Consider the following 26049-nt stretch of genomic DNA (forward strand, 5'->3'; position numbering starts at 1 on the left):
TGGAATGGTGGCACTAATGCCCCTCCTTGCAGCCCCTGGACTTAGCCCCCAACTCTGGTTCTCTGTGCTCAGCCTGTGATTTCATACTTATCCAACCTATTCAGACCGAGTATGGGCACTGATACTACCCTATCCTGCCCCCCAATCATGTATGGGATTTTCAGTTCAGTGTAAGAGCCTCTCTTGGACTTGTATTCTTGTGTTGTAATTCTACTTGTATAGCGATTAGCATACCCGACGAGGCATAGATGCGCTTATTTCGGGAATTAAGTATTATGCATCAAAAGTCTACCTGCTACATGTGTATTAAAATCACCTTCGTAACTCTTGTGGAACTTTAGGTCTGCTAACTGTCCAAAGCATTAAAAGCAGTGACCTTAAATCGCAACCTGGGACTTGCACTGGAGACTACTGCCTATAAATTCACATTTTGTTCCTGTTATCCTTTGCTTCTCGCACTCTGCTTGCACTCATTTTTTATGCGTGCTAGAAATCATGTGTGCTTGTTTTATGAAGCGTTCAAGCATTGAGAAGCTCTGCAAGTCAGCGCTCTGCGCACAGAACATCAGCTTGTTAAAGGGACAGTGTCTGTTTGTCACCCTGCAGACAGTAAACACAAGTTGAGGGTGAAAGGGTCGGAATGAAATTCGACTGATGGCTTCTGCATCATTCAGAATACCCACTAAGCCTCCAATACACAACACAAATTTCCACATCATGCCACAAAATGTAACAGTACACCACATAATTCAAATCCTCATCATGCCACTCCACAACACATAATTCCATTCCACATAATTTTATTTTTGAAAAATATGTTTATTGCGGAAAGCATAGAAGACACTGACAAATAAATCTACTTATAGGCACTGATCGATGCAATGAACCAGATCAAACATACAGGAAAACACACGGCCATGTAGCCTACATCCCGGAGGCCAGGCGGCGTACATTGGTAAGTGCCACAAAAGGAAACATACACATTTGCGTAAAAGACATGCGTATCGCCATTATCCGCTGCTTTTTTCCCTCCTCGTTATATTCCCACCCATGTCTTCCGTTGATCCCAGCCCTCATCCGCCGCTACAGACAATTTTTCAATAAAGAACACAAGCTAATAACTAGCAACATAACAACGTCCCCCCCACATTTGGCATCGTCAATAGAGTACGTGTAGACAGTTCGATTATCTTTGCAAGGCCCAATAGGGTATAGACAGCACAGTTAACAGTAGACCATTGGGAATCAAGCCAAACGACACAGGTATAGAAAATGGAACATTAGTGCGCACTCAATAAGGCACTACTCCGAAACACGGCCCTCCGCCCCCCTCTCCACATCCTCCTCGGAACCAGACTCCACAGGGGTAAACAACTCGGCACTGGTGGCGTCTGAATCATCACCGGTAAAGGTGCCTTCAAGGGAATTTATTGTAATCACAATTGATAATTCAAGTTTGAATATAAAGGAGTTCTTAGTAATCCTTGTAAGAAATTAATTCATCAAAAGTCAATTAATAATTATAAAAACACAAAGAAAGTACATAGATAACAAACACGAACACAAAGGTGTATAGAAAATTAGAATTTATCAAACAATAAAACGATTAGTTTCATATACAGATACAATTGCTTGGAAATAGATTAGGTCTGCAGGTACAAGGATAATATATCAATAGATGACTCAACAGAACCTAAAACACCTATCCAACAGACTAGTACAAATCATAGAATATGGATAAGGCGAAGGTCGACGTTTCGGTCTCCTAAAAAATCAATCGTGAGACCATCTTCAGGACTGATGTCAATTGGAACCTGTATAATAACCAATGTAATCTGAATTAGCGAAGAGCCACAGCAATAAATTTCCAATTTCGGTAGCAATGATGGTCATGAGCTGCGCGCCTCCAATCTAAAAGACAAGGGCAACGAAGAAGGTAGTTTTATAAGTTTGAACCATGTGATGAAAAGGGCCAATTTTGAATCTAAACATCCAATGTTGATAAGAATAGGCCAAAAGTAGTACACTGCGTTGTACGTATAAACGTCCGAAAAGGAGTCTTAATTAAAAACTGTTGTTAAGAATCACAGGGGTCTCCAGAGTGGTTAATCTAGTTTGTCGGATTATCTCTGGGGTCGGCTACAGAAGTCCAAAACGTATCCCGGAGGCACCTGTATATGAAACTAATCGTTTTATTGTTTGATAAATTCTACTTTTCTATACACCTTTATGTTCGTGTTTGTTATCTATGTATTTTCTTTGTGTTTTTATAATTATTAATTGACTTTTGATAAATTAATTACTTACAAGGATTACTAAGAACTCCTTTATATTCAAACTTGAATTATCAATTGTGATTACAATAAATTCCCTTGAAGGCACCTTTACCCTTCCACATAATCACCCAAGCCCTCAAGGGTATATTGGGTTGCTCACTGCTCTATATTCTATGAATCATCACTGGGCATCCCCTCAGCACACATCATTCTCCACGCTAATAAGTCGTCCTGAAGCTTCTCATCGCGGCACGTGCACTGAATGTGTGTTTCCTCAGCCAAGGACCATTCCCTGACATCCCTAAGCCACAGGGACATCTCGGGGTCCTCTGCCCCATCCAAGTGATAGCCACGTGCCTCCTCACCAACACCAGAAGCAGCTGCAGCAGTTTGTAGGACAAATTCCTCTTTTTGGGCTTGGGGACCAGGGCCAAGAGGCAATGAAGCGGAGTCCGGGCAATCCGGAGGCCCGTGACGCGGCCAATGTGCTCGACCACCTCTCCCCAGAACCTACCGACCAGCAGGCATTCCCAAGCCAAATGTAAAAATCCGGCTTTCTCTGCCCCGCACCTGGGACATGCGTCGCACCTCTCCGCAGAGATACGGTGCATGGAGACCGGGGTCATGTAAGTGCGGTGCACAAAATTAAAGTGAATCAATTTAAACCGTGCATTGCACGACACCTTTTGGGTGAGGAGCCCAATACGTTTTTCCATTCCACATAATTAACTCCATAACACACAATCACACTAAATTTCAACAACTGTTTATACCATTTAATCACTATCCACATAATTCAAAAACACACAATAGCACATATTTCCACTACACAACTCCACACCACACAATTCCACAACAAACAATTCCAATACAACCCATCTCTACCTCACACCTCCACCAGACCTATCATCTCTCCCCACACACTTACTGCCCCTCTCATCTCTCCCTCATACTCCCGCTACCCCATCATCTCCCAATTACACTGTCCCTTCTCATTCCTCCCTAACGCTCCCTGCCTCCTCTTTATACTCCCTGCTGACACATCCTAACTTCTTGTACCTCCTTGTGCTGTGCATTAGTCCACCTCTCCCCGTTGCCCCTCTAACTCATCCCTCCCTCTTTCGCACTCTCTCTCACACCTCTCCCTTGCTCTCTCACGCACTCTTCTTGCCTCTCTCATATTGGTTCACTTCAGGTCTTTGAGCACAGTTTCTTTCCGGTGTCTTTTCAACATTTACGTCCTCCAAACTAACGCTCTATGTGTCTGTGGCCTGCTCTCCCTTTCTTTCTCACACACTCTTTCTGCTTCTCTATCTGCAGTTCATTCACCACTTTGTACACAAGATACCTATCCCTCTCTATCTTCCTTTCTATCTTTTCTGTGCCTCTCTCACCCCTATCTATTTACCATGATACATAATTCCACTACGCAAATACGCTACACACCAAACAATTCCACCGCACACAATTCCACAACTAACAATTCCAATACAACCTACATACTTTCACTCCAAACCACATGAATCCTCTCCACTCAAAACCAAAACACATAGGTAAAAGACATTGTCATTTACAAAGTCAATAGCTCTAACTCTTGCAAATGCAGACCTATTGCATTGCAAGTGCTTGTTCAAACATTTGATGTGAGAACATGCCCATTACACAGCCAGATAGTTAGTATTACACGGTTGTACTCTAATTCATACTGGCACTGACAGCAAGCAGCCCAGAGCCCTTCAGGTCACATCAACATGGAATTGTTGAGTATCATTTGAATTTTTCCTCAGTTACTAGACAGAGGCGACATTCATAGGTTGTAGTCACACAGGTCGTGGTTACATGCCAATATGATTCTGATCCTTTCGGAGTATGAAATGGAAACTTTGAATCAATGGTACACCATGTTCATTGAAAAATTGGATTGTCTACGGTGTAGGAATCACTGATTGCAGCAGAAAATCTTCAGAAACGTATTCAAAGTAAAGTACAAAAAAACCTTCTGACTTGGCAAATTTGCTTGACTAACAAAAAGCCTCATTGTGACAACCTTGGCATACATAAATTGAGGTACTGACCACTGCTGTCTATATATTCTGTCGTCAGAGACGCAGATGTTTGATTTCAACTCCTATTTTTACTTTTAGATTACATTTACGTTTTCCTATTATATGTTCCTTCCACGTGCCTTCAGTGACCTCTCAGAGTTGAAAGCCCAAGTCTTAACTAGGGGGCCACCCATGTTCAATTTTATTCAGTAACAATGTTGCTAGGAAGTTCCTGTTATTTGCATTTCAAGAAGTCTGTGTTGTGTCCTGATTGGTATGTGGCTTTCCTGGTGTATCCTTGCTGCTGAATGATATTCCACCACATTCAGTGCACCACATAAGTAATCGACGTGACAGGGGCATGTGGTGAAATGCCACACTGGAGTAGTAAAATGGAGCAGGCGAATAGGAGGGCATCTCAGATAAAGAAAAACGAGGTGGGGGTCTGGTGGTGGGTCTTAGCGAGGGGAGCCTCAAACAATTTAAAAAGAAAATCTAACTCTTTCAGTGACTATGAAAGAGCCCAAAGAGGATTTGCTTAACTTTAGTTTGAGGTGGACCACAAGTCGGAAGTGATGATTGGCTTCCACAGCCCACATCAAAAAGTAAACAACTCGTCAACTGCTATTTTTAAAAAAACACCATGGAAGAAGCGAAAACAGAGGTGAGGGGAGAAGCCGTGGAATCACTATGGCACAAACACGCAAACATGCGCACAAGGAATGTGTCAGTGACCGTTTCTAAAAAAGACTTCAAAAACTTTGCACTCCCACTTTAACTGCCCTGCTGTTTTGCTCCATTAAGTTTACTTAGCTTCTAATCTCGTATTTATGAAGTCAGCCACAGTACTAGTTCGACAAAATCTTTAAAACAGTATCACTGAGAAAAAAGAGCTTTTCATGGTCTCCCTGTTGAGACTTTTTTTTTTGTTTTTAACTGTGCCATTTGCTTTTATTATGATCTATTCTGATCCATGTCTGCAAGGAAGTAGGCAGTGAGCAGCTATCTGTAATACATCAGCGAAAGGGTAGTTAAACTGAATTGCTGTCACTCAAAGGTCACTAGCCGTCACCTCCCTGATAAATCGTGTGCTTACAACCACACTGAAAATAGACTTCTTGCCCAAAAATAGTTTATCATCTAGGTTTTATGGGGCCATTTTGTCGGTGGCTGGGTGACTGCTATAACAGCACTTTATTTTCGGATTCCTACCAATACCTAAAAGTGCTGTAAAAATAAGTGTCTCTCCTTTTCCAAACAGATTGACACAGAAATTAGATGGTGTAAAGACAGGTAAGCAACTCATATAAAAAACAATTTTGAATATTAAATGACACGTGGAAAAAATATTTTAAATGAGTTTGCACAGAAAAGAGATGACTAGAGAACAAAAGTCTAAAAATTACCAAAATGTTAATAACAGAAACCTGATGCATTGATCATTGGGCAGGTGGCAAATAGTGGGTGCAAACTGTGCGATAAATTTTGCGACCTGCCCAGCATTTTGTGATACAACATGTGTACTATTAATTTCTCTTGCTAAATAAATATTCACAGGATATTTCAGACTCCTCTGGATCATTAATATTAATAATGAGTCAGGACGCAAGTTGTGACCCTCTACAAATGGCTGCGAAAACAGAGATGGAGGCCTGCAAGGAACAGCAGAACCTCCATTACGGACTTCTAAGGGTTTTCTCTTTATGAACTGCTTTGGAAAATTTCCATTCATTTGGTTGTGGTGTGGCTGCTGTGTCTAATATTGCAGAAACTGTACATATATTCATCACTATAGTACAGTTAATAATAAAGTACCATGTTGTGGCATTTTGGCCAATATTCTTTATTCGTTATTTACCTCATTCGTTATGAGAAGCCATTTGTGCTCATAAAACAGTGCATGATTTATGACTAGGAGAGATTCAGGAAAGTTGTTGCACTCATAAATTCTATCACTCCAAGTAAGACTATAGCAAGCCAGTGTAAAATCACACTGGAGTAAATTAAATACAAAAGGTCCTATTATGATGTTGGGCGGTCAAACCGCCACCCGCTATTGCGGCAGTCAGGAGACCGCTCGATGAGCAGGTGGTGATCCGACTGCTGTATCACGATGCGACTGCCGGGCTGGCAGTTGCAAAGTAATTCTCTACATGGCAGCTTGTGCTGTAGCCCAGGAAAAGGGCTGAAACAAAAGCTGCCTTGAAAAGGAGCACTTCTTGCACGTCCATGGGCGTGCCATGGTGTATGGAGTTGAGTGGGGCCACTGCATGTGCACCCAGGGCCACTTTGCAGATGCCCATGAGGGATGGGGACCCTGTTTGGGACCGTCAATATCCCTTTCCCGCAGCCTGTAAATGGCAGTGTGCCCACCATGAACAAGCTGTCGGAAAGGGATACCGAAATCCCAATGGCTGTGCCTGGCTCAACACCACAGCCAATAAGGGGCGAGACTCCGACTGCTACCCTGTCAGGACCAAGATCCTGGCGGAGGCTGCAGTGTGGACTCCGACTTTATAGGTTCCGACCACTGGCATCATAATGTGGCGGTCGGATTGAAGGGATGTCAGTTTGTTGGACTGCCACCGACAGCCTGTCAGTGGCAGACCGATCGCCATCATAATCAATCAGGCCCAAAGTGTGGGGAGGGTGCTTCTCAAGATATGTTTAACCTTGAAAGCTTGTGCATACCCAGAAATGTGTCATTGTGTTGTCATTAACACTAGTTCTTGCAAACCTTTCATAGTGTGTAGATTGTCAAAAGTTTAATCTTGACAAAGGCAGAGCAATGGGATTTATTTAGGATATGGCGGGCGAATTACCACTGCAAAACTTGGTGACTAATACATCTGCTGTATTACAATTGACAGGCTATGATGCCCTTGTAACTTGGCAGAGAGGACATCCGCCACGTTTGTGACGGAGTATCCCCTCCACGAAACACTAAATAATACTAGGCCTGTGTGGAGTTCGCAGAGTTCTGAAAGTGCTGAAAAAACTCTGTCACGCTCCACGGAGTTCTGTAAAATCAGCACAAATGGCGCCACGCACAGCGTAAGAGGGCGCTACTTCTTTCTGACGCTCCAGTAGATGTTCTACTTGAGTGGCAGCTTCCTCAACGCGACAGGTTTCTCAAATCGAACAGTAGTGACCTGTCGTGATCCCCCGCATTGAGAAATCTCACCGGAAGTTGGTCTAGAGTACGATTCTCATCGCTCGTGCTCACCAACTTAACGTTGGCGAGCCGCGAGAGAGGGAAAACTCTGCTCCCCACTGCTCTGTGTGGTTTTTCAGAACTCTGCGCTCTATTTGGAGAGGGAATTTTACACCTAGGCATAAATAAGACCTTTAATAATTTTCCTGGGTGCAATGGGGAATACAACACCCCCAAACTTTGTGGGGTATACAGGAAGGAAAAACTTTTCACAATGGAAAGAAAAGGAGAAGAAAGGTGTACCAGTTGGCACTCCTACTTACAACTGTGCATTGTTAAGAAACCACCTATAGAAAAAACTGACTCCACTAAAATGTCCATTAATTATGCTTTGAAAATTGCGACTGGTGCACATTTCCAGACATAACTGGTGAGAGATTTGTGAATTCCTGAAAAGCGTGAAACTTCGACCGGTAGGAGCGTACTTTTCTACATACAGTTTTAATACACTTCTGTGTGAATCGCCAGCCTGTAACTTTTATTACATGATAATCTGTCCGTTTATTAAAAAAACATTTCTCTCAACTCGACTTTAGCCAGAATAGCAGGTGCATATTTCCTGCAATTCTGAGACAAACAGGAAAGTGCGAGCCTTTAACTTTCTTGGAACCCATCCTGGAAAGCCTAACCAAACAAAGATAGCACATTAAATCTACATCTCTAACCGAACCCATGCCAAGAAACATTTTCTTAAGGAGAAATGTTGATTAGACAAGTTATCTTTATTCCACTGTATCCATGGTTTATTTTACATTCTGACATGATTAGATTAAAAGTAATGTGGTTAGTGAGACTCTGGAGATGCGTAGTAACATGTAGATCACGGACAAACGTGTGACCAAAGAATTATGGTATTTTTTTCTGGGAATAATTTGTGCTACTTTACGATATGGAATGCTATTTTTGTCAATTAAGGATGCCATTTGTGTTATATTGTGCATTTACATTTTGTATTTATTTTAAACAAAAGTATTGTAATTAGTAATGCTGTACATATCTGTATGGCAGTACACCAGACCACTTGTAGATGGGTGTGTGTGTGTAACCAATCTGTAGTAATAGGATTCCCATGGATAGGAATTTCTTGAATTTTCTTTTGCTAATAACTTTGCCACCGTTTGACGAATCTCCATGAAACTTTTCAGTTCTATTACTTGTTCTACATTGTCAGATTATTCAAATTTGCGGGTGATTCATTAAAGGGGTGCAACAAAAAAAAGGGAGTCCACTAATGCATTTTCCATAGACTTTGCACTAAGGTGTATAAGAAAAACAGCTGATCTGATTTTCATGAAATATGGCAGGAAAATAGATTATTGTGCGTTGAAGATTATTTTGCTATTTCATAAAAACTAGTTCAGTCATTTTTTAGCAATCAGGGACAAAAACGCAGTGATATATTGAGCTATGCTATACTGCGGTACATGGGGTTGACAAAACACAATTTATTGGCTAATGACTGCCCTTATAAAATGAAAAGGCAGCTATACACTTTGCGTATGTTCCGAGTTTCCCTACAAAATCTACATAACCCTTGTCTTGGAAGACATGAGGGAGTTTTAATAACTTGGGAATGGTAAGAAAAATTACTTTAAAAAAAAAAAAGTTTGTATGTATGTATATGTTTAAAATTTTTTTTTTTACAAAGTACCATAGTACTACCTTGGAAGTACCACAGTACTAAAAAAAAGTTTAAAGAAATACACCACTGCATTCTATGGCACTGTGCTGTATGCCACTGTACTCTGCGCAACGGCACTGCACTCTTGGCCACAGCACTTGAGGCCACTACACTTGAGGCAACAGCGCTGTATGCCACTGCACTCTATGCCACTTTAGTGAATGCCACTGCACTGTACGCCACTGAACTCTAGTACGCTACTGTAGTATAGGCCACTGCAGTCTACGCACTGTACCCTGTGCAACTGCACTCTACGCAACTGCACTGTATGCCACTCCGCTCTACTCTATGACACGCCACTCCATGCTACTCCACTCTAGTCTGCGACACGCTTTCCACTCCACTCCACTGTATGACATGCCACCCAGTGTACGCTATGCCACTCTATTCCATTTTACTCCTATGCCACTCCACCAAATTCTATTGCACAAAATGCCATTCCACTCTATGTCCTGCACTATAAGCCACTTCACTGTATGCCATTCCACTGTACGCTATTCCACTCTATGCTGCTCCCCTGGACGTCACTCCACCTTACTCCACTCTACTCTGACAGACCACTCCACTCAATGTGACTGCAATCTAAACTACGATACGTCATTCCACTGTACACCTCTGCTCTCCATGCCCCTCCACTGTAAGACACTGTATGACTTGCCACTCTATGACACGACACTCCATGATATGCCATTCTACTCTATGGCACGCCACTTCACTCTGCACCACTCCACTCCACTGTACAACACACTCTTCTATGCCACTCCAGTCTATGCAGTTCCTCTTTACGCACCCACACTGTAAGGCACTGTACAACACACCACACTATGATTCAACACTCCACTTTACTTTACGACACAACACTCCACTACACGCCACTCCACTCTATGACACCTCACCTCATGTCACTCCACTCTACCCTACTATACAATACCCCACTCCACTATACAAAACACCACTACGCCATTCCAATCTATGCTATTACACTCTACACCACCAGTCTATACCACTCCACTTTACGCTATTCAAATCCACTTCACTCCACTCTATTACACTCGGTCACGTCACTCTACGCTATTCGATTCTAAGCCACTCCACTGTACACTATTTCACTCTACTCCACTCCACTCTACACTATTCCACTATACATCATTCCATCTACACTGTTCCACTTTATGCTATTCAGCTCTACACCACTCCAATCTATGCCACTCCACGCTATTCCACACCAAGCCACTGCACTCTGTGCCACTCCAATCTCGCTGTACCAATGTATTCCACCCCACTCTATGCCAGTGTGCTCTACACAATTCCACCTTATGCCACTCCACACCACTTGACTCTAGTGCTATTCCACTCTATGCCACTCCGGTCTAGGTTCCCCCCAGTCTAAACCACTACAGTATATGCCACTTTGCTTCACTCTACTCAACTCCACTCTATGTTACTCTCCTCTACACCACTCCACAGTATGCCACTGCGCTCTACGCTAGTACACTCTATTACACTACACTATAGGCCACTTCACTCTACGATAATGCAATGTATGCCAGTCCACGTTATGCTAGTCCATTCATTGGCTCTCCACAATAGCCCTTTCCACGCTACACCACGCAACTCCACCCTATTCCACTGTCTGCTATTCAACTCTATGCTACGCTACTATACAGTATTCCAATCTATGCCACTCCACTTAACACCACTCAACTGTACACCATCCTTCTTCAAGCCACTCCACTTTACACCACTCTACTCTATGCTATTCCACTCTAAGACAATCCACTCTATGCCACTCTATTCTACGCCACCCTACACCACTTGACTTTATGCTATTCCACCCTATTCCATTCTACACCACTCCACTCTATGCCATTCCACTCTATTGTATGCTATTCCACGCTAAGACACTCCACTCTAGGCTATTCCACTGTATACGGTTCTATACCACTACACGCCACTTTACTGAACACAACTCCACTGCGCTACTCCATTGTATGCTACTCTACTTTATGTCAGTCTACTGTACACCACTGCACTCTATGCCACTGCACTCTACTCTACACCACTGCACTCTACACAAGTGCAGCCTTTGCCACCCTATTCCACATAACTCCACTCTATGCTACTGCACTCTATGCCACAACACTTTGCACCACTCCTGTGCCACAACACTGTACGCCACTCCACTCTATGCCACAACACTGTACCCAATTTCATGCTACTTCACTCTACAGCACTCTACTGTACCCCACTGTACTCTACGCCATTCTACACTACCCCACTTCACTCTCTGCCATTTTACTCTTATTCTTTGCCACTCCACTCTACTCTAAACACTCTACTGTGTGCCTCTCAATTCTAAGCCTCTTCAAGCCACTGCATAAACTGTGTAAAAAGCCAAACAATGATGTAGGTATTAAAGGCAGTACAAACAAAGAACTACAGCCAAAGATGTTTTGTTTCTAGTTTAACATATTTCACTTTTTTCCAAATGAATACATGAAAAGGTATGACAAGCACAACTTTACATGCATATTACTGGGAAAGTCACTTAAATGCCCTTTGTTTCGGGGGTGCCTTTCCCTATGGAATTCTACACAATGTATAATTCTACATTGTGGAAGCTATCACTTTTGAGCAATTGCACAGTATTTTCTTCAATAGGGAAGATACTTTTCCCAGTAGGGAAAATTCTTTCCCTACACCATCACAAAGCAAATTGGTGTTCCGTTGCCCGACCCACTAGGAAGTATTTATTCCTCTTCTTGACACATGTAAATCTTTGCCTATTTATATTGTGGGTATGGGTCAAAGAGGAGTTTGTACATCAAACGTGATATTTTAGGGATAATACATGTGGTTTTGGGGTATTATTACCTTGGTACTAACGGCATTGTAGCTATGGCTGTTGTGTTACCCATGTAGACGTATATCATATTGACAAAGCCTTTTTTACATTGCAGCTTGCCACTCTGCCTGATACACTGAGGTGATCACTACTCGTACTCCTGAATATGTTGGGCACTAGTGTAAACTTGTCTGATTGTGGCCTCTATTGCGACATTAATAATAGTAGAATCTCAGTATCATTTTTATTAACTATAAATAGATCTTGTTACAGAAAAGATTGGAAACCACTGGTATATACCATTCTGTTGTAAACGCAATCACTTGCTCTTTTCTTACGATTACAACAGTACATGGTTTATTAATTTAGGGCCCTTTTGGAAAGAAACATCTGTTGTAACATTTTGAGAATTCGGGAGGAAAGATGGCTTAAGACCAGGTTGAGGAGAACTGAATGGCATGATTTGGGATAGTTTTTGATAGGACAGTATGAGTATGTGGCTGTGTAGGGTTAAAGAGTGTTTGCATGGTAGAGGTCTTTAGTCATTGTCTTTGTCCAGCTTTAGAAGGATTAGTGTTAGAGGCTGTCCCAGTCAACCAGCTTGCTCATTACTAGGCTTTTAACGATGGAAAAAAGATTGGCTAAATTCCTCTGATAATCAGTTGGAGGATCATGACTGCTGTTTAGGAGGGGTTATAAATGACTCTTGGTGTACGTCCTAGCAGAAATGGATTGATATAGTGCATCCATCAGAAAGGGCATGGCAGTTCTCAGCAATAGGGGTGGGGATGTCTGCATGAGTGGAGGATGCAGATAAGTGTATACTATAGATGTGCTTAGATTATAGCATGATAGAGTGGGATGGCTACACATTGCCTAATAACGGAACAGAATGTCAAAGATTTATATTTTAATGTGGAAACTGAGAGAGTGGAAGCTGTGTGAATCATTATTAGGTGGTAGCAAAAACTGTGTGCACCATGTTATGCAATATTGTGTTACATCCTTTTGAAAATAATTCTAAACTGTTCTTTGAAGAGATATCTCACTGAGAAATATCAAATCCTGTCCACTTGATTCTTGACCAACACAATGGCAACAATGTCATGATGAATGACCTGGCTAGTTCACCTTAGCATTCTCTGTGAATTACATTCCACAATAATATTTCTAATGAGACCAACTGGCCTCTAGAGTCAACAAAGCTACACTGTGTCAAGCATACAAACCCAACAACATTTTTACACTGTATTTGAATCTTGACTATATGTTTATCTTGAGTTTTAGAAGTGTGCCACTTCCTACATCTAGATCGCAATGAATGTCACTCCTCAGGTAAGTTTAAACAGGTACATTGAGAATCCAAACCCTAAACCCAAGTTCCAATCTGGTTTTGAAGGATGTCTATGTATCTCAAAATATGTGGCTTAACACGGAGCGTCTTTACCACCTGGTGTAATTATGACATACCTATCTAGGCCTCAGAGTGTCTAAATCTATATAGGCTGATCCAGAGAGGACTTTTATATCTCATGCAATGTGATTTAATTGTGGGCAATGTCCCCACCGTTGCCACAATTCCTTGTGGACTAAGTCTATGACTAATAAACCTCTCTTGCTTAACCGTAGCTTTGCTAACATCATTTATCCTTCTATCACTCCACTCACCCAAGTCATGTGGTTCAGCAAACTTATGACCTCAACCATCAGGCTCTCACGATTTAAAATTGGGAAAAAAATACAAAAAAGCGCTAATAAAATTGCACACTAATATAATCACACATAATCTCAGCAATAAACTAATGTCTGTTTTTAATAAAAGAGGGCCAAAGACACAATGGTATAAATAGCACTCTGCACATCTGTATGTTGATGCTTTGCTGTAAATGAATGTGGTTTCGTAGAAAAACAATTTCATGCAATACCAATACTGAGAAACCATTTCTTATAAACTGCTTAACAGAAGTTTGCAGGATGAATGGCAGTTACCATTTCAAAGAAACAAATTCATGCGAGGTCTTTTTTTTTTAATTGGCTTGTGCATGCTTCGTTTTATATGCTGCAAGGTTGAATGTCTTACTTTCAAAAACATTTTTGCTGGAGATACTTATTTCGGTGCTTTATTTCAAGGGACATTAGTTTGGATTTATATGTTTACATTGTCAAATATTTACACTGGATGGTTTTAATTAGCTGATCCAGCATCGCCCTTAATCAGCATCTGTCCCTGAACCTCTCACAACCCCTACACACCATCATCCCTGCCCCCTAAAAACCTTCATCATGCCTAAACTACACATATCCCTGACCCCTAAACTCCTCCAATCCCTGAGTCATAAAAGCCTTTTCTACAGCTAAATTACACCCATCCCTGAACCTTAAAAATCCTTCACTACATCTAAACCATGCCCTGTCGCAGGCCCCTAAACTCAGCCCAACCCTCAACACTAATCACCATTTCTACACATAAGCCACTCCCATCCCTGAACCCCTAAACCCTGACCCCTAAAACCCAAACCCTCACCATCCCTTAGCTCCAGTCATCTCTCAACCCAAACAACCTCTTTCCACATCTAAACTCTATCCATTCCAAAACACTAAAACTCTTTCTGCACATAAACTCCACCCATCCCTTATTTACCCCTAAAATTCCTCATCACCCTTGAATTCTACCCATTCCTGAAAACCCTAAAAATCCTTCCACACCCCTTAACTCCTCTGATCCCCGAACTCTAAAAACACCTCAACACCCCTACAATCCACTTATTCCTGAACCCTAAAAAAACTCCTTCGAGCACCTAAACTCCACTCATTCATGAATCCTAAAAAACCCTCACCACTCCTAAACCGCACACATTCCTGAGCACTAAAAAAGCCTCACCACCCCTAAACGCCATCCATCACTGAATCCTAAAAACTCCTACTGTGTCTGAACACCACCCATCCCTAACATCTAAAACCTCTTGTCACCACTAAACATCACCCATCACTGAACCAAAGAACTCCTCACAACCCCTAAACTCCACCTACGTTTAATATAATTTTGGATTTTTCCTTAACATTAAAATGTTTCCTTTCATTTTCAATTTATTAGTATTTCCTTAAAATTGTCTTTCCCTACAAACTGGTTTCCCATGATCATTTTGCCGTATTTACTGTTTAGTAGTAAGAACTGCAATAATCATACACAAAACAAAGACTTAAATCTTTACAACGAAATAAATCATAATAAATAAGCATTTAAGTGTACCCCAGTTGTTTTTTAATGTCAACCAATTCTAGAATGAAATCGGAGTGACTTTTTTAAATTTGTTTTCTCAAGCCAATTAATCTGCACAGTGGTAATATACAATATGGTCATGTGAGCAAAAGTCTGTTTATTAATAATCTTTCTCGAAATGACATGGGTTATTTTACCACATTTATTTTAAATGGCATGGAATAAGTATACCTATACGTTTGGGTTACAACGAAAATCATTGCAAAAACAGGATATGACACAGACCCAAACAAAGCATCTTCTGAGGGAACAGAGGCAAAAAACTACATATGTGCTGAGGGTCTTGAGTGTGAGCACTCTTTAAAGGAGTTAACATTATTGCAGGTTAAGATAAATGTTACTACTAGTAAGGGAAACAAAATCTCAAGACAACTCTGATTTGACTGTAATATTGACATGCAGGTGTAGTAGATGCTTACCTTTGCAGACAAAGCACTTAATATGGAAATATTTACTCTGCACTCTCAAAACCTCCCCTTTACAAGCATTTCCACAATTGTGGCAGAGGATTGCAGTACTTGATGGTTTCTCGAGATGGCTATGAACAGCCTGGTGGTGAGATACTGCAAAGAATAAAAAAACATGCTTGTGAGTTGCAGCATGCAAGCCAGGCAAGGTTTTCATTTATTAGATCAACATAGTGAATCAAGTACAGCTAACTGAAATAAATAAAACAAGATGTTTTGAACCCACTTTTTACTTGGCATTAGATTATAAATGTTATCACTGATAATCAAGCTATAATACACCGGTAGCAGTGATTGCTGTGAGAAGTTCACAGAGGGAATCAGTTGGAGTAGGAAGAGTGGAAGGACCAAGGAGGGCGTGGTCATAGAACCTTCTATGTCAATATATGAAGACGTACACCACAATCTTACTAGTAGTTGACATCCACAGTTTCATAAAAGACATTGGCTGGCTTAACTTTTCAGAATGCACTCATTTCTCAGATACCCAACAATAAGAAATCTGAAGGTGAAAGCCAGCAGCAAATTAAACAGTATTAGTGTTAAGAAATAAATAAACGAATGGTCCAACCCAGAGATTTACATAGGTGATAGGATTAGATTATTCTTTGTGTGCTTGATAATGTATCAATTTTAACACAAAAGGGTAAATATAGCAAATAAACAATATCCAAAAATAGAAATAAGAAAGAGTCTATTTGGAGTACAGCTTTCACAGTCATTTACAAAGTGTACAAAATTGGGATGTTGGTTGACTGCGGTGTGAGCCCTGGTCCTCCAGGAAGATGAGAGTTTCAAGTGCAGGTTTCCTGTGCCCCTTGCCCGTCCTCTTTTTGGCAGGAAACTGGACCATTCTTCCACGCTCCAGGTCCTCCTGATTACCATCTCTGACGGCCATGGACATGCGGTCAGACACAGTCATTCAGGCCATCCTAACATCTCTAAGTGCAACCTGAGCTCCACCTGCTTTTAGATGTTGTGCTCAAAATCAGTGCCAAGCAGGCAATCCACAGGCATTGATGGACTCACAACTACCGTTAAGGCACCTGAGACCTCCCCACTCAAAGGGAACCAGAGCCAGTAGTGACTCACATGGTTGTCGGCTGCAATGACCTGTTGGATTGTACCAGGGTCTACTTGCTAGGAGGTCACCAGATAACATTTTACAGTTGTCATGCTGACTCCAATTTCTCTCAGCACCTCCACCCATGCCTGTATTTCGGAGTGTTAATAGGCATCGAAGTTCTCTGCACCATCTCTCTAACCCAGGGACACTAGAGTCACCTCTACAGTGCCCCCCAACCGAACTGAAGCAATCTCCTCCCCACGCATTACACCAACCAACCCCAGTGTCTACCTACCAGTGGGAGGCAGTGCCCACTTGGGACACTTGGCATCCTCCATTGTAGTGCCAAATCTGTTGACACTCATAGCACTTTAGGGTGTGCCTTACCTCAGGACTTACTATCAGGGAACCATTTGTTCTTCTGTTCAGGTGGGAACTGGGAGTCCTGAACCTTGGATCTAGTATGGGGACCTTTAGAAAACTCAAATTGTACAGTCCTTGATAGTACATTACTTCACTGCCCTTCACCCAACCATCCAGTGCCTTGCAAATGGAGTCCACACAATCCACACAGGACTGCCAGTCCAGCTTACAACTGTCCCTAAACGCCTGCCTGCACTTCTCTGAGGTTTGACCATCTTTTCTGACAATGCTGTCTTTCATGGGGGGTTACCTCATCCTGTCTCCCTTATCTAGGGCCAGTAGGGCATCTCTTCCCTCCCTAGTCATGTGCTCCAGTACTCACCCGCCCAAATCCTCCTCAGGGATCCTATGCAACTTCAAAGCCACCTCATATGCTTCAAACCACTTGTTGATGTCATCCCCCACAACAAAGTCAGGCACCAGATCCTCTTGTCTCCAGAGGACACTGTAGGTATGCTTCAACCAACAAGGCTGGACTCTGCCTGCCTGGCTTTGAAGTCCAGCTCTTTGAGGCTCCTTTTCACAAATAAGTCTCTCTAAGGCCAGTTTCTTCTCCTTGGCTAGTTTTACTTCCTTCGACCTGATCTTGGCCATCTCCAGCACAAACTCCCTTTCTGCCTTCCTGTCCGCCAGTCCTCTGGAGAGAGGCCACTGGAAGATGCATAACTCTCTGCTCTGGCCGGGAGCTCCAATTTAGGAGATACATCACCCCCCCTCAGCAGACTGCTGCCTCTCAGGATGGGTATCCAGATCCTCTCCTTGCCTGTACGAATTATCATCTTTTGCTGCTGTAACCAGTAAATAGTAGACTCCTGCCCAGGCCCTCAGCACCTTTTGTCTCAGTCAGAGAGAGAATTTAGAAAAAGCATAAAGGGCAATCATGGAGAATTTAAACTCAAATCGGTCTCAGGTATGGGATGGTAGTGTACACAAAATCACTGTATGGGACTGCAACAACACAAGTCCTAATGCCACCACTTCTACCAATGTAAGAACTTGGGTTGTTGGATTACTGGGGAGTGAGCCCTAGTAAAGCAACAGCCACAATCCTTGTCAGGGTAAGGCACAAGCCAACCCTAAATTAACCTGTGCTCAACTCTCTGGTAGCTTGGCACAGAGCAGACATGCTTAATCTGGAGGCCATGTGTAAATTATTTGTGCAACACTTCAAACAGTAATAAAGTGAAAAACACCACACAAAAAGGATCCCACACCAAGTTAGAAGACGAGAGTAATCTTGATCAGTGATACAATATCAGCATAACAAAAAGCCAATCAGTAGAACCAGATAAATGCAAGCCTAAAGAGTTCAGTGGAAATAGCGCAAAAAAGCGCACAGCGTCACTTGTGTAGGTCTGGTCGCTCCAGATAGGGACAAAGTCACTAGCTCAGTCTGACCGTGATATAGTATGGGCCGGCTACAGGGATCCCACTGGGCCTGCTGAACAAAGTTCTTTAAATCCTGGTTTGTGGAGCGTTGTGAGGGTCTGTATCAAAGATGCATTGCGCAGCTGAAACGATGCATTGGTTGGGAGATGTGACGGTTTCCTAATGGCCACTGCCTCCTAAATCAATCTGAAGATCTTCCACCTCAAACAAACTAAACTTTACACTGGTATAATTTGTCACAGTCCTTTGGGACAAAATGAATTCTGTTGTGATAAATTTGTCTAATTTCAACTGTTGGTCAGGGTTAAGGAGAATGAATTCATTTTAAGAGTCCAGGAATGGTCTCTGTGCGGATACGAAATCCCATATCCTGATATTTGTGCTACTCCATTTGGCCTTAAGAAACTGTATATGACAATTTGGAAGCAACATTCACGGATTTTAATATGTCATGTGGATCTCAGACAGTTCTTTACATATTGCACTCTAATCTGTAGCTGAATGTCAAGTTAGAGTTCATAACATTCTCTGCACCGTCGGTAGTGACAAGTGGGTTACACCAAAGTTGTGCCCTAGTTCACATATTGTACTGTATATTTGCTAAAGATCAACCAAAATATCAGAATATTTTAAATGGAAAATCTCTCAAAATCTTTATTTATGCATGCAGGCTACAGTTACATAACTTTACAAAAATAAAGGTTCTCCAAAATTAATCAAAATATTCCATACCATATTAAAATACAATTGATTAGCAATTAACATTGCTGAAACTAAAGTGACCTTTTTCACCAGTTCAAATAGCACACCAGTCTATAAGACTGACATTATTCCAACTGAAAGGTGTAAAAGATGCTTCTCCAACGAGAAGCTTGTGAGATACTGGTAGCTCTCCAGCTACCTGGAAGTATCTCTTCTGTGTGTATCCAACCCTAACAAGCTATAGCCAGGCTGAAATAATTTACATATACCAAAATTGAGAGTGGGTATTTGAGATGAAGATGTGTATATTTTCAAAACTCGTGAGCAGATATTTTAAGGAAAATGGCGAGGTTCCCAAAATATATTTAAAACTGATATTTGAGCGATAAATCATGTGACATTAAGGAGGCTTTTTTTGTATTACCTTGGTAACAGAGGCATTGCAGCTCTGGCTGGAAAGTATTACCCATGTAGTAGCGTTTCATACTAACAAACTTTTTTTACATTACTGCTGGCAACCATGCCTGATGCACTGAGGTGGTTGCTGGTAGTAAACTGCTAGAGACCTTGCATTAGGTGGCCACTAAAACAATGCTAATAATTTTAGTAGCTCTCAATGAGTTTCACTGAACAGAAGTAGCTCTCATTACAGAAAAGGTTGAAAACTCCTAGTGTAGAATGTGTAGATTTCTTGGCTCGCTTATCACCTCACAGTGTAAATTGAAATATTGCATTATTATGTTGACATTCCAGAAATATGATTTTAAACACAGCTCTACCAATCACCCAGTGCCGCTAACCCTCCTTATCAGCACACATCGTGCGTAGGTAAGCCTTGGTGCAATAATGTAGAGGCTACTTCATGGGAGATGTTCAACAATAACCCTCTCTCCTAATACTTAAATAATATCTTTAACAGATAAATTGATTATTTTGGCTACCACTTTGATTGCATATATTTATTTGGTTAATTATGCAAAATATGTAATTTGAAAAACTGGAAACACATGCTGTGTGCTGCCTCTCAGTAGTAGGCTGACGTTGTGGGTAATCACACAAATACACTTTTTCTGATATTAGGTTCTTAGATAATACAAAGTGACCCTGGCTTGCAGATTGCAGTTGCAGAAGTGCCCACTATTTCTACTTTGTAAAGAGTGGTTATTGCTTTTTTTAAACCTGGACTTTTAGTTCTGCTGGTGCAAAAACACCAACCTGGTACAAGGTGGCATAACCTGCAATATGGATGTCAAACTTTTCCTTGCATATTGTAGGTGAAAACACATTACGCAATTGATGACAGTAAGGTACATCCCCTGTGCTATTACCTGGCTAAAGAGCAAATAACTGGTTTAATGGCAGCCAAAAGCTTCAGTATATCGGAGCTTTAATTTTTAAGATTACAAAAATGTGTTCAGTGCATATATAATGCAATAGTTTAAGAGTTATTCTTTTAAGTATTACTTGTTTTGAAGACTCCGCCTTGCACGATGTTAAACTTTGATGCTGAATTAATTGTACAGCAGAAAGAGGGGGAACAATATTTAAAGTAAAAATCACACTTTGTGGTTACTTATTTTGCTTTCAGGGTTTTAGTGCAATACATCTATCACAGATGGGAATTGAGGTAACATTTTCAAGTATATTAATCACAGACCACACTGCAGTGCTAAATCAATGGAGTGTTGCTCATTTATAATTAATCTTTATAAATAATAACACTATTTATAAACTAATAGATTGTAATGGCTTTTCCAATATGAAATTCAAAAATTAGCTACCCAATTTCTTGGCCATGTTCAATGTACACTGTAAATATAATACTAGTCATTGCACACGCTGAATTACATCACACGTTTGTGCTCTGCAAGGAAAGGAAGAACCATGTACTTCCTATGCTGAAACCCCACACATTTATTAGAACAGCAGGGTGACTCAGTGAGCTCAATGGTCACCGGTGACAAATGAGTTTTTGAGGTCAACTGTCTGAATCACAGCACAGCAGACTCTGCCTTACATCCTTCTAAGGTGTTTAAACTGATTAGCACACATTTCAGAACCGTCTCGTGGATGTCATTTAAGAGAGAGTGACCAGGGCTTGCTCCTAGCGCCCTTTAGCACGATCTTCACGACCACTTGCCTCAGAGGTGGCAAAGCCTTCCATTCTTCAGAGGTGTGTAAATTGATTAACATACATTTGGTAACCACAGCCTTACGGACGTCATTTAAGGGTAACCAGGAGTTGTAGTTGTGATTCCTAGTTTGCCCCTAGCACGCTTTGGCACTATCTTTCTGACCAATGGCCTCAGAGGTAGCAAAAATAGTGCCAAGAACACCAGGGGAGCTCGTCCTTATGGGTGTTGAGACTCCACCCTCAAATTCTGCCCATTTTGCCCTTCTACCTTATTATTCACTTTTAGTGTAAAAAAGACAGCTCTAGTAAGTAAAATAAAATCCTTTAAAATGTATTCGGTGGGCGTGTGTGCGTGTATGCATGCGTAGATTTGGTACTGAGAGTTAATGAGAATAAATTTGTATGAGAGTGAGAGTGAGTGGTGCAACTGTGACAATGAGTAAATCCGAGTGGGTGAGACTAAGTGAGAATGAAAGCAAGTGAGTGTAAGTATGAGTGAAAGTAAGATTAAATATGAGTGAGTGCAAGTCAGTGCAAATAAGTGAGAATGAGTGAGTCTGAGACAGTGATAATAAGGGGACTTAGTGAGAATGAGTGAGAGTAAGAATGAGTGCAATAGAGTGAGCTAATTTGAAGGAGTCACAGTACGCATGAGTGATAGCAAGTGAGAATGAGTAAGAGTATGACTGAGAATGCATGTGTGAGTATGAGTGAAAATGAATGTCAGTGAGATAATGTAAGCGATCATGGGTAAGAATGTTGGTCTATGCCTGCGAGTCTGCCATTGGACCTGCCATACTGAAGGTATTTATTGGTTTAACCCCTCCCATGCTCGTGACGGAACCGTTCCGTCATGAGCCTCGGGTAGGCTGTGCTGGTGACGGAACGGTTCCGTCACGGCCCGCTCGCCGCGCCTGCACAGCGCGAATTCCGCGCCTGAGCTGAAGGTTCTATTAGGTGGGCGGGGCCTTGACGGAACCGTGCCGTCTTAAGCACAGCTCACCCACGAGCCGTGACGGAGCGGTTCCGTCACGAGCACGGGACCGCCGCGCAGCCCCGCCTCCCCCTTAGCGCTGCGGCGGAATAGCTGCCGCAGCGAAGGGGTTAAAGAGAAACCCATGGTAAAATGGCGGTGCAGGAGTACAGGAGGACATTCTTAGCATTAAAAGCGCCTGTGACAAAATGTTGTCAATGGAATACTAGATAGAGATAATGCTTGGGATATGGTACACCGATGGCAAAAGAATGGTGCTGGCATACTGATGAAAGTTTTTCGCATGGGGCACCTCTGAAAATATACCGGTGCTGGCATACAGGAAGAAATTCATGACATGGGGGCACCCATGACAAAATGCTGGTCCTGGCACATTAAAGGTACTTTTTGGCATAATGGCGGACAATTATTGTATTTGGGGCGGGGGGACTATGACAAAATCCTGGCTCAGACATACAAGAGGTAATTTTTGACATAATGGTTACCAAAGGTGGGGACATTACTAAAGGCAAAATACATTCTGGCACTGGCATATTGCATGTAATTAGGCACCCATCACAACATGTTGACTATGAGTCAATACAGGTCAGTTATGACATATGCGGGCACTCATAGCACATTCTGAAAAAATGCAGTCACCTCATGGGGAGCATCATGTTTCACTGGCTTAGCACACCAGTGAAACATGACGCAATATATTTAATGAGTGTCCTTTAAGAGTCTACAGCTATTCAGCAAATTTATATGAAGATATGCTTTAAAGTGTACTATTTTACTCCTTTATTTCAAATAGTACTCCGGTGGAGAGTCCCCGAACTCGCCCTGGAAGATGCTCACCCATTAGCAATAAACAAGAGCACGTACTTGCCCTACTACTTTCAAATATCAGCAGCTGCTCCAGGCAAAAACAAAGTAAACAGATCTTGATAAACTGTTTACTTTCCTCAAATTCCACTGGAGGGACATTACACATGTAAATTAAATATGCCAATTGGCTATAAGCCAATGTTACCATGGTTTAGGGGAGGGGCACAAGCACTTCAGCACTGGTTAACAGTGGTAAAGTGCACAAAGTCCTTAGGCCAACAAAAAAAAGTACAGCAAAAATGGAGGAGGTGAGGCTAAAGGTTTAGGATAAGACTATCCTAAGGCTAACACCTGTCAGTCCGTGCCCAAATCTATCAAAGAAAAATATGAATTTTTATGTAATGCCTCGGGGGAGAAATAGACTACTAAATATTCTTCAAAGCAGCTCTAAAATACCATAAAGTGTATATTGTATATTGAGTAAAATTACAATAATGAAGAGGCTTTTCCATGACTGCTAAAGAAGTTAAATCATTCAACCAAAATTCAAATTAAGTGCTAGGCGTTGTTTTTCAAAGCTGTCGAATAAATTTCGAGGTGCCCTTAATGCCCTAAATAAAGTATGTACCTTCAGATGTTAAACGGAAGCAAATTATCGCTAGGTAGATGAATGAGAGACAAGGATCATCTATGAAGCAAATCAGTAATTTGAATAAAATGGCAAGGACATCCTTCCAACATTCAGATACCTTTTCACTATCAAAGATCAACATGTCAGAAAGTGAGTCAACAATGTCACCTAAACCCCATTAAGTGTTAGAAAATCTAGTTCTAGCATTTGAACAGGAGTACAATATTGAGCAAAAATTGAAATCCAAAGCTCGCAGGGGTAACCACGAAACAGGTTCCCATTTAGATAAATCCAAATTCGCAACTAATTCACCACACCCTAACTTAAGTGATTAAGCCAAAGAAGAGTGGGTCAGAAAGATTTTAAAGAAATGCTGAAACTAAACTAGAGGCAGAGACCACCCCCAGTCCCGCGGAGGATAGACCCGGAGTGGACCAATATAATACAATTCCCATCCTTAGCAAGACCTGACAGTCTATTTAGAGATTGGCACAATCACTCATGTTTTCCTGGATCCCATTTTTGAAGACTGCATTTCTGGTAAACACTACAGAATGGTACAACAAAGACTTCATTGGTAATTTATGACTTTGCTGATGAATCCAAATGTAAGTTCTGTGCTATAAAACATTGTGCTGCTCAGAAAACAGTGACAATGTAGAATTTTAGAATTACCATCAAATTCCACCTATTCCCCATAGATAGGCTCAAAAGCTGAAAAGGATGAAGAGCTCCCTCACATATTGTCATTGAATTACAATTCCTTATTATACTTGATAGCGTATCTTCTCTTTTTAATTAAAAACAAACACACAGAAAATGTGTTTAATCGTTTATCAAACATTAAACGTTTTTATATAGCAAATAAAAGGCTAGGACATAACCTGGCTTTTCATGTAGAATCAACCAGGCAAACACACTTTGACACAAGTAAATGTTATGACCAGAAATATAAAGTGGAAGGTATATTGCCAATAATATTGTAAATTCACCATAATTGAATCCCAATGTGCCCGGAGTATACTGTGCTACTCGACAATTTTTTTATGTAATTTAGTTGGAATCAAGTGTAGTAGGTATGCAATTCAAGTTGACCAGGAGATGGCAGACATTATGTTAAAAATGATAGCAATGAGGATCATGAAGCTCTACAATATAAATGTCTCAACCTTTTTCTTTATTTTTTAGAGTATTATATGTCTTCTTTCAGTCAATTCAAAGAGCTAGATGGAATAAGGAGTCTAATCGACGATGGGAGGACGTCAGGGTCCCTGGAGGTGAGGGAATTTGGTTGAATGCACTCTGGACAGTATATTTCTAGACATTTACTGAAAAGGATGTAGTTTAGTTTCTTTTTGAGTTTTTGACTTGAAAGCTGGGAGTTACACAGTCAAGTACCCTAGAATTCTAGGATCGAACCTCTTTATTCCCTCTGAAGACTCCTTAAGTGATAAGGTTTGATGGTGCTTACTATGGGTTACTGTTGTGCACATAGTGGGTTTCTCTGGCAGTCTCGTAGGCCTATATGTAGTAATTTACACAACCCAAGTGTAAATTCAGCTTTCTTTATTCTCTCCAAGTACAGCGACCTCCAGCAGCTCACAGCTTCACCAACTGCCACCTCCAGAGCTTCCACATCAACATTCTGAGTTACATCAACAGTAAGAATGTTTCCTACATATCTCCCCCCCTTACAAAGGAACACAAGTAAAACCTATATGATATTTAAAAAAAATACAGAAAGAATAGGTACATGTCAAATCAACAATTCAACATGTGTGATAAGATACAAAGTAAAAATTATACATAACTAGACACCACTTTCAAGAATGGTTAGGGCAAACCACTTTGCTCAGATTACCAAAGCTCCATTCCTTACCACCCTGCAGCATAACCACATTTTTTCACCCCAACCACTCTACTAGGTTGAGAGTACTTAATCTCTCCTTTTTTTTTACAATAATTCCATTCCTCGTTACCACCCAATCTCCACATCTCCAGTGAGTAGATGTCACTCCTCTTTTGCGATCATACACTAGGGAAGGTGTTGGAATAGTAAATCTACTATTCCTTAGTCTAGAGTGCCCTCCAGTGC

The 26049-nt window shown here is 41.4% G+C and overlaps 1 protein-coding gene across 1 annotated transcript in view; it reads right to left on the bottom strand.

The window, feature by feature from the left end:
• The window catches only part of ABLIM2 (actin binding LIM protein family member 2), a 797090-nt gene that overhangs the window by 745710 nt on the left and 25331 nt on the right, over positions 1-26049 (bottom strand). Inside the window, exon 2 of the mRNA XM_078678529.1 lies at positions 15761-15904. Coding sequence (XP_078534655.1) covers positions 15761-15904 — 144 coding nt within the window. The remainder of the gene's footprint in view (positions 1-15760; positions 15905-26049) is intronic.

The sequence above is a fragment of the Lissotriton helveticus genome, chromosome 2_2 (genome assembly GCF_964261635.1).
Source record: "Lissotriton helveticus chromosome 2_2, aLisHel1.1, whole genome shotgun sequence".
Lineage (NCBI taxonomy): Eukaryota > Metazoa > Chordata > Amphibia > Caudata > Salamandridae > Lissotriton > Lissotriton helveticus.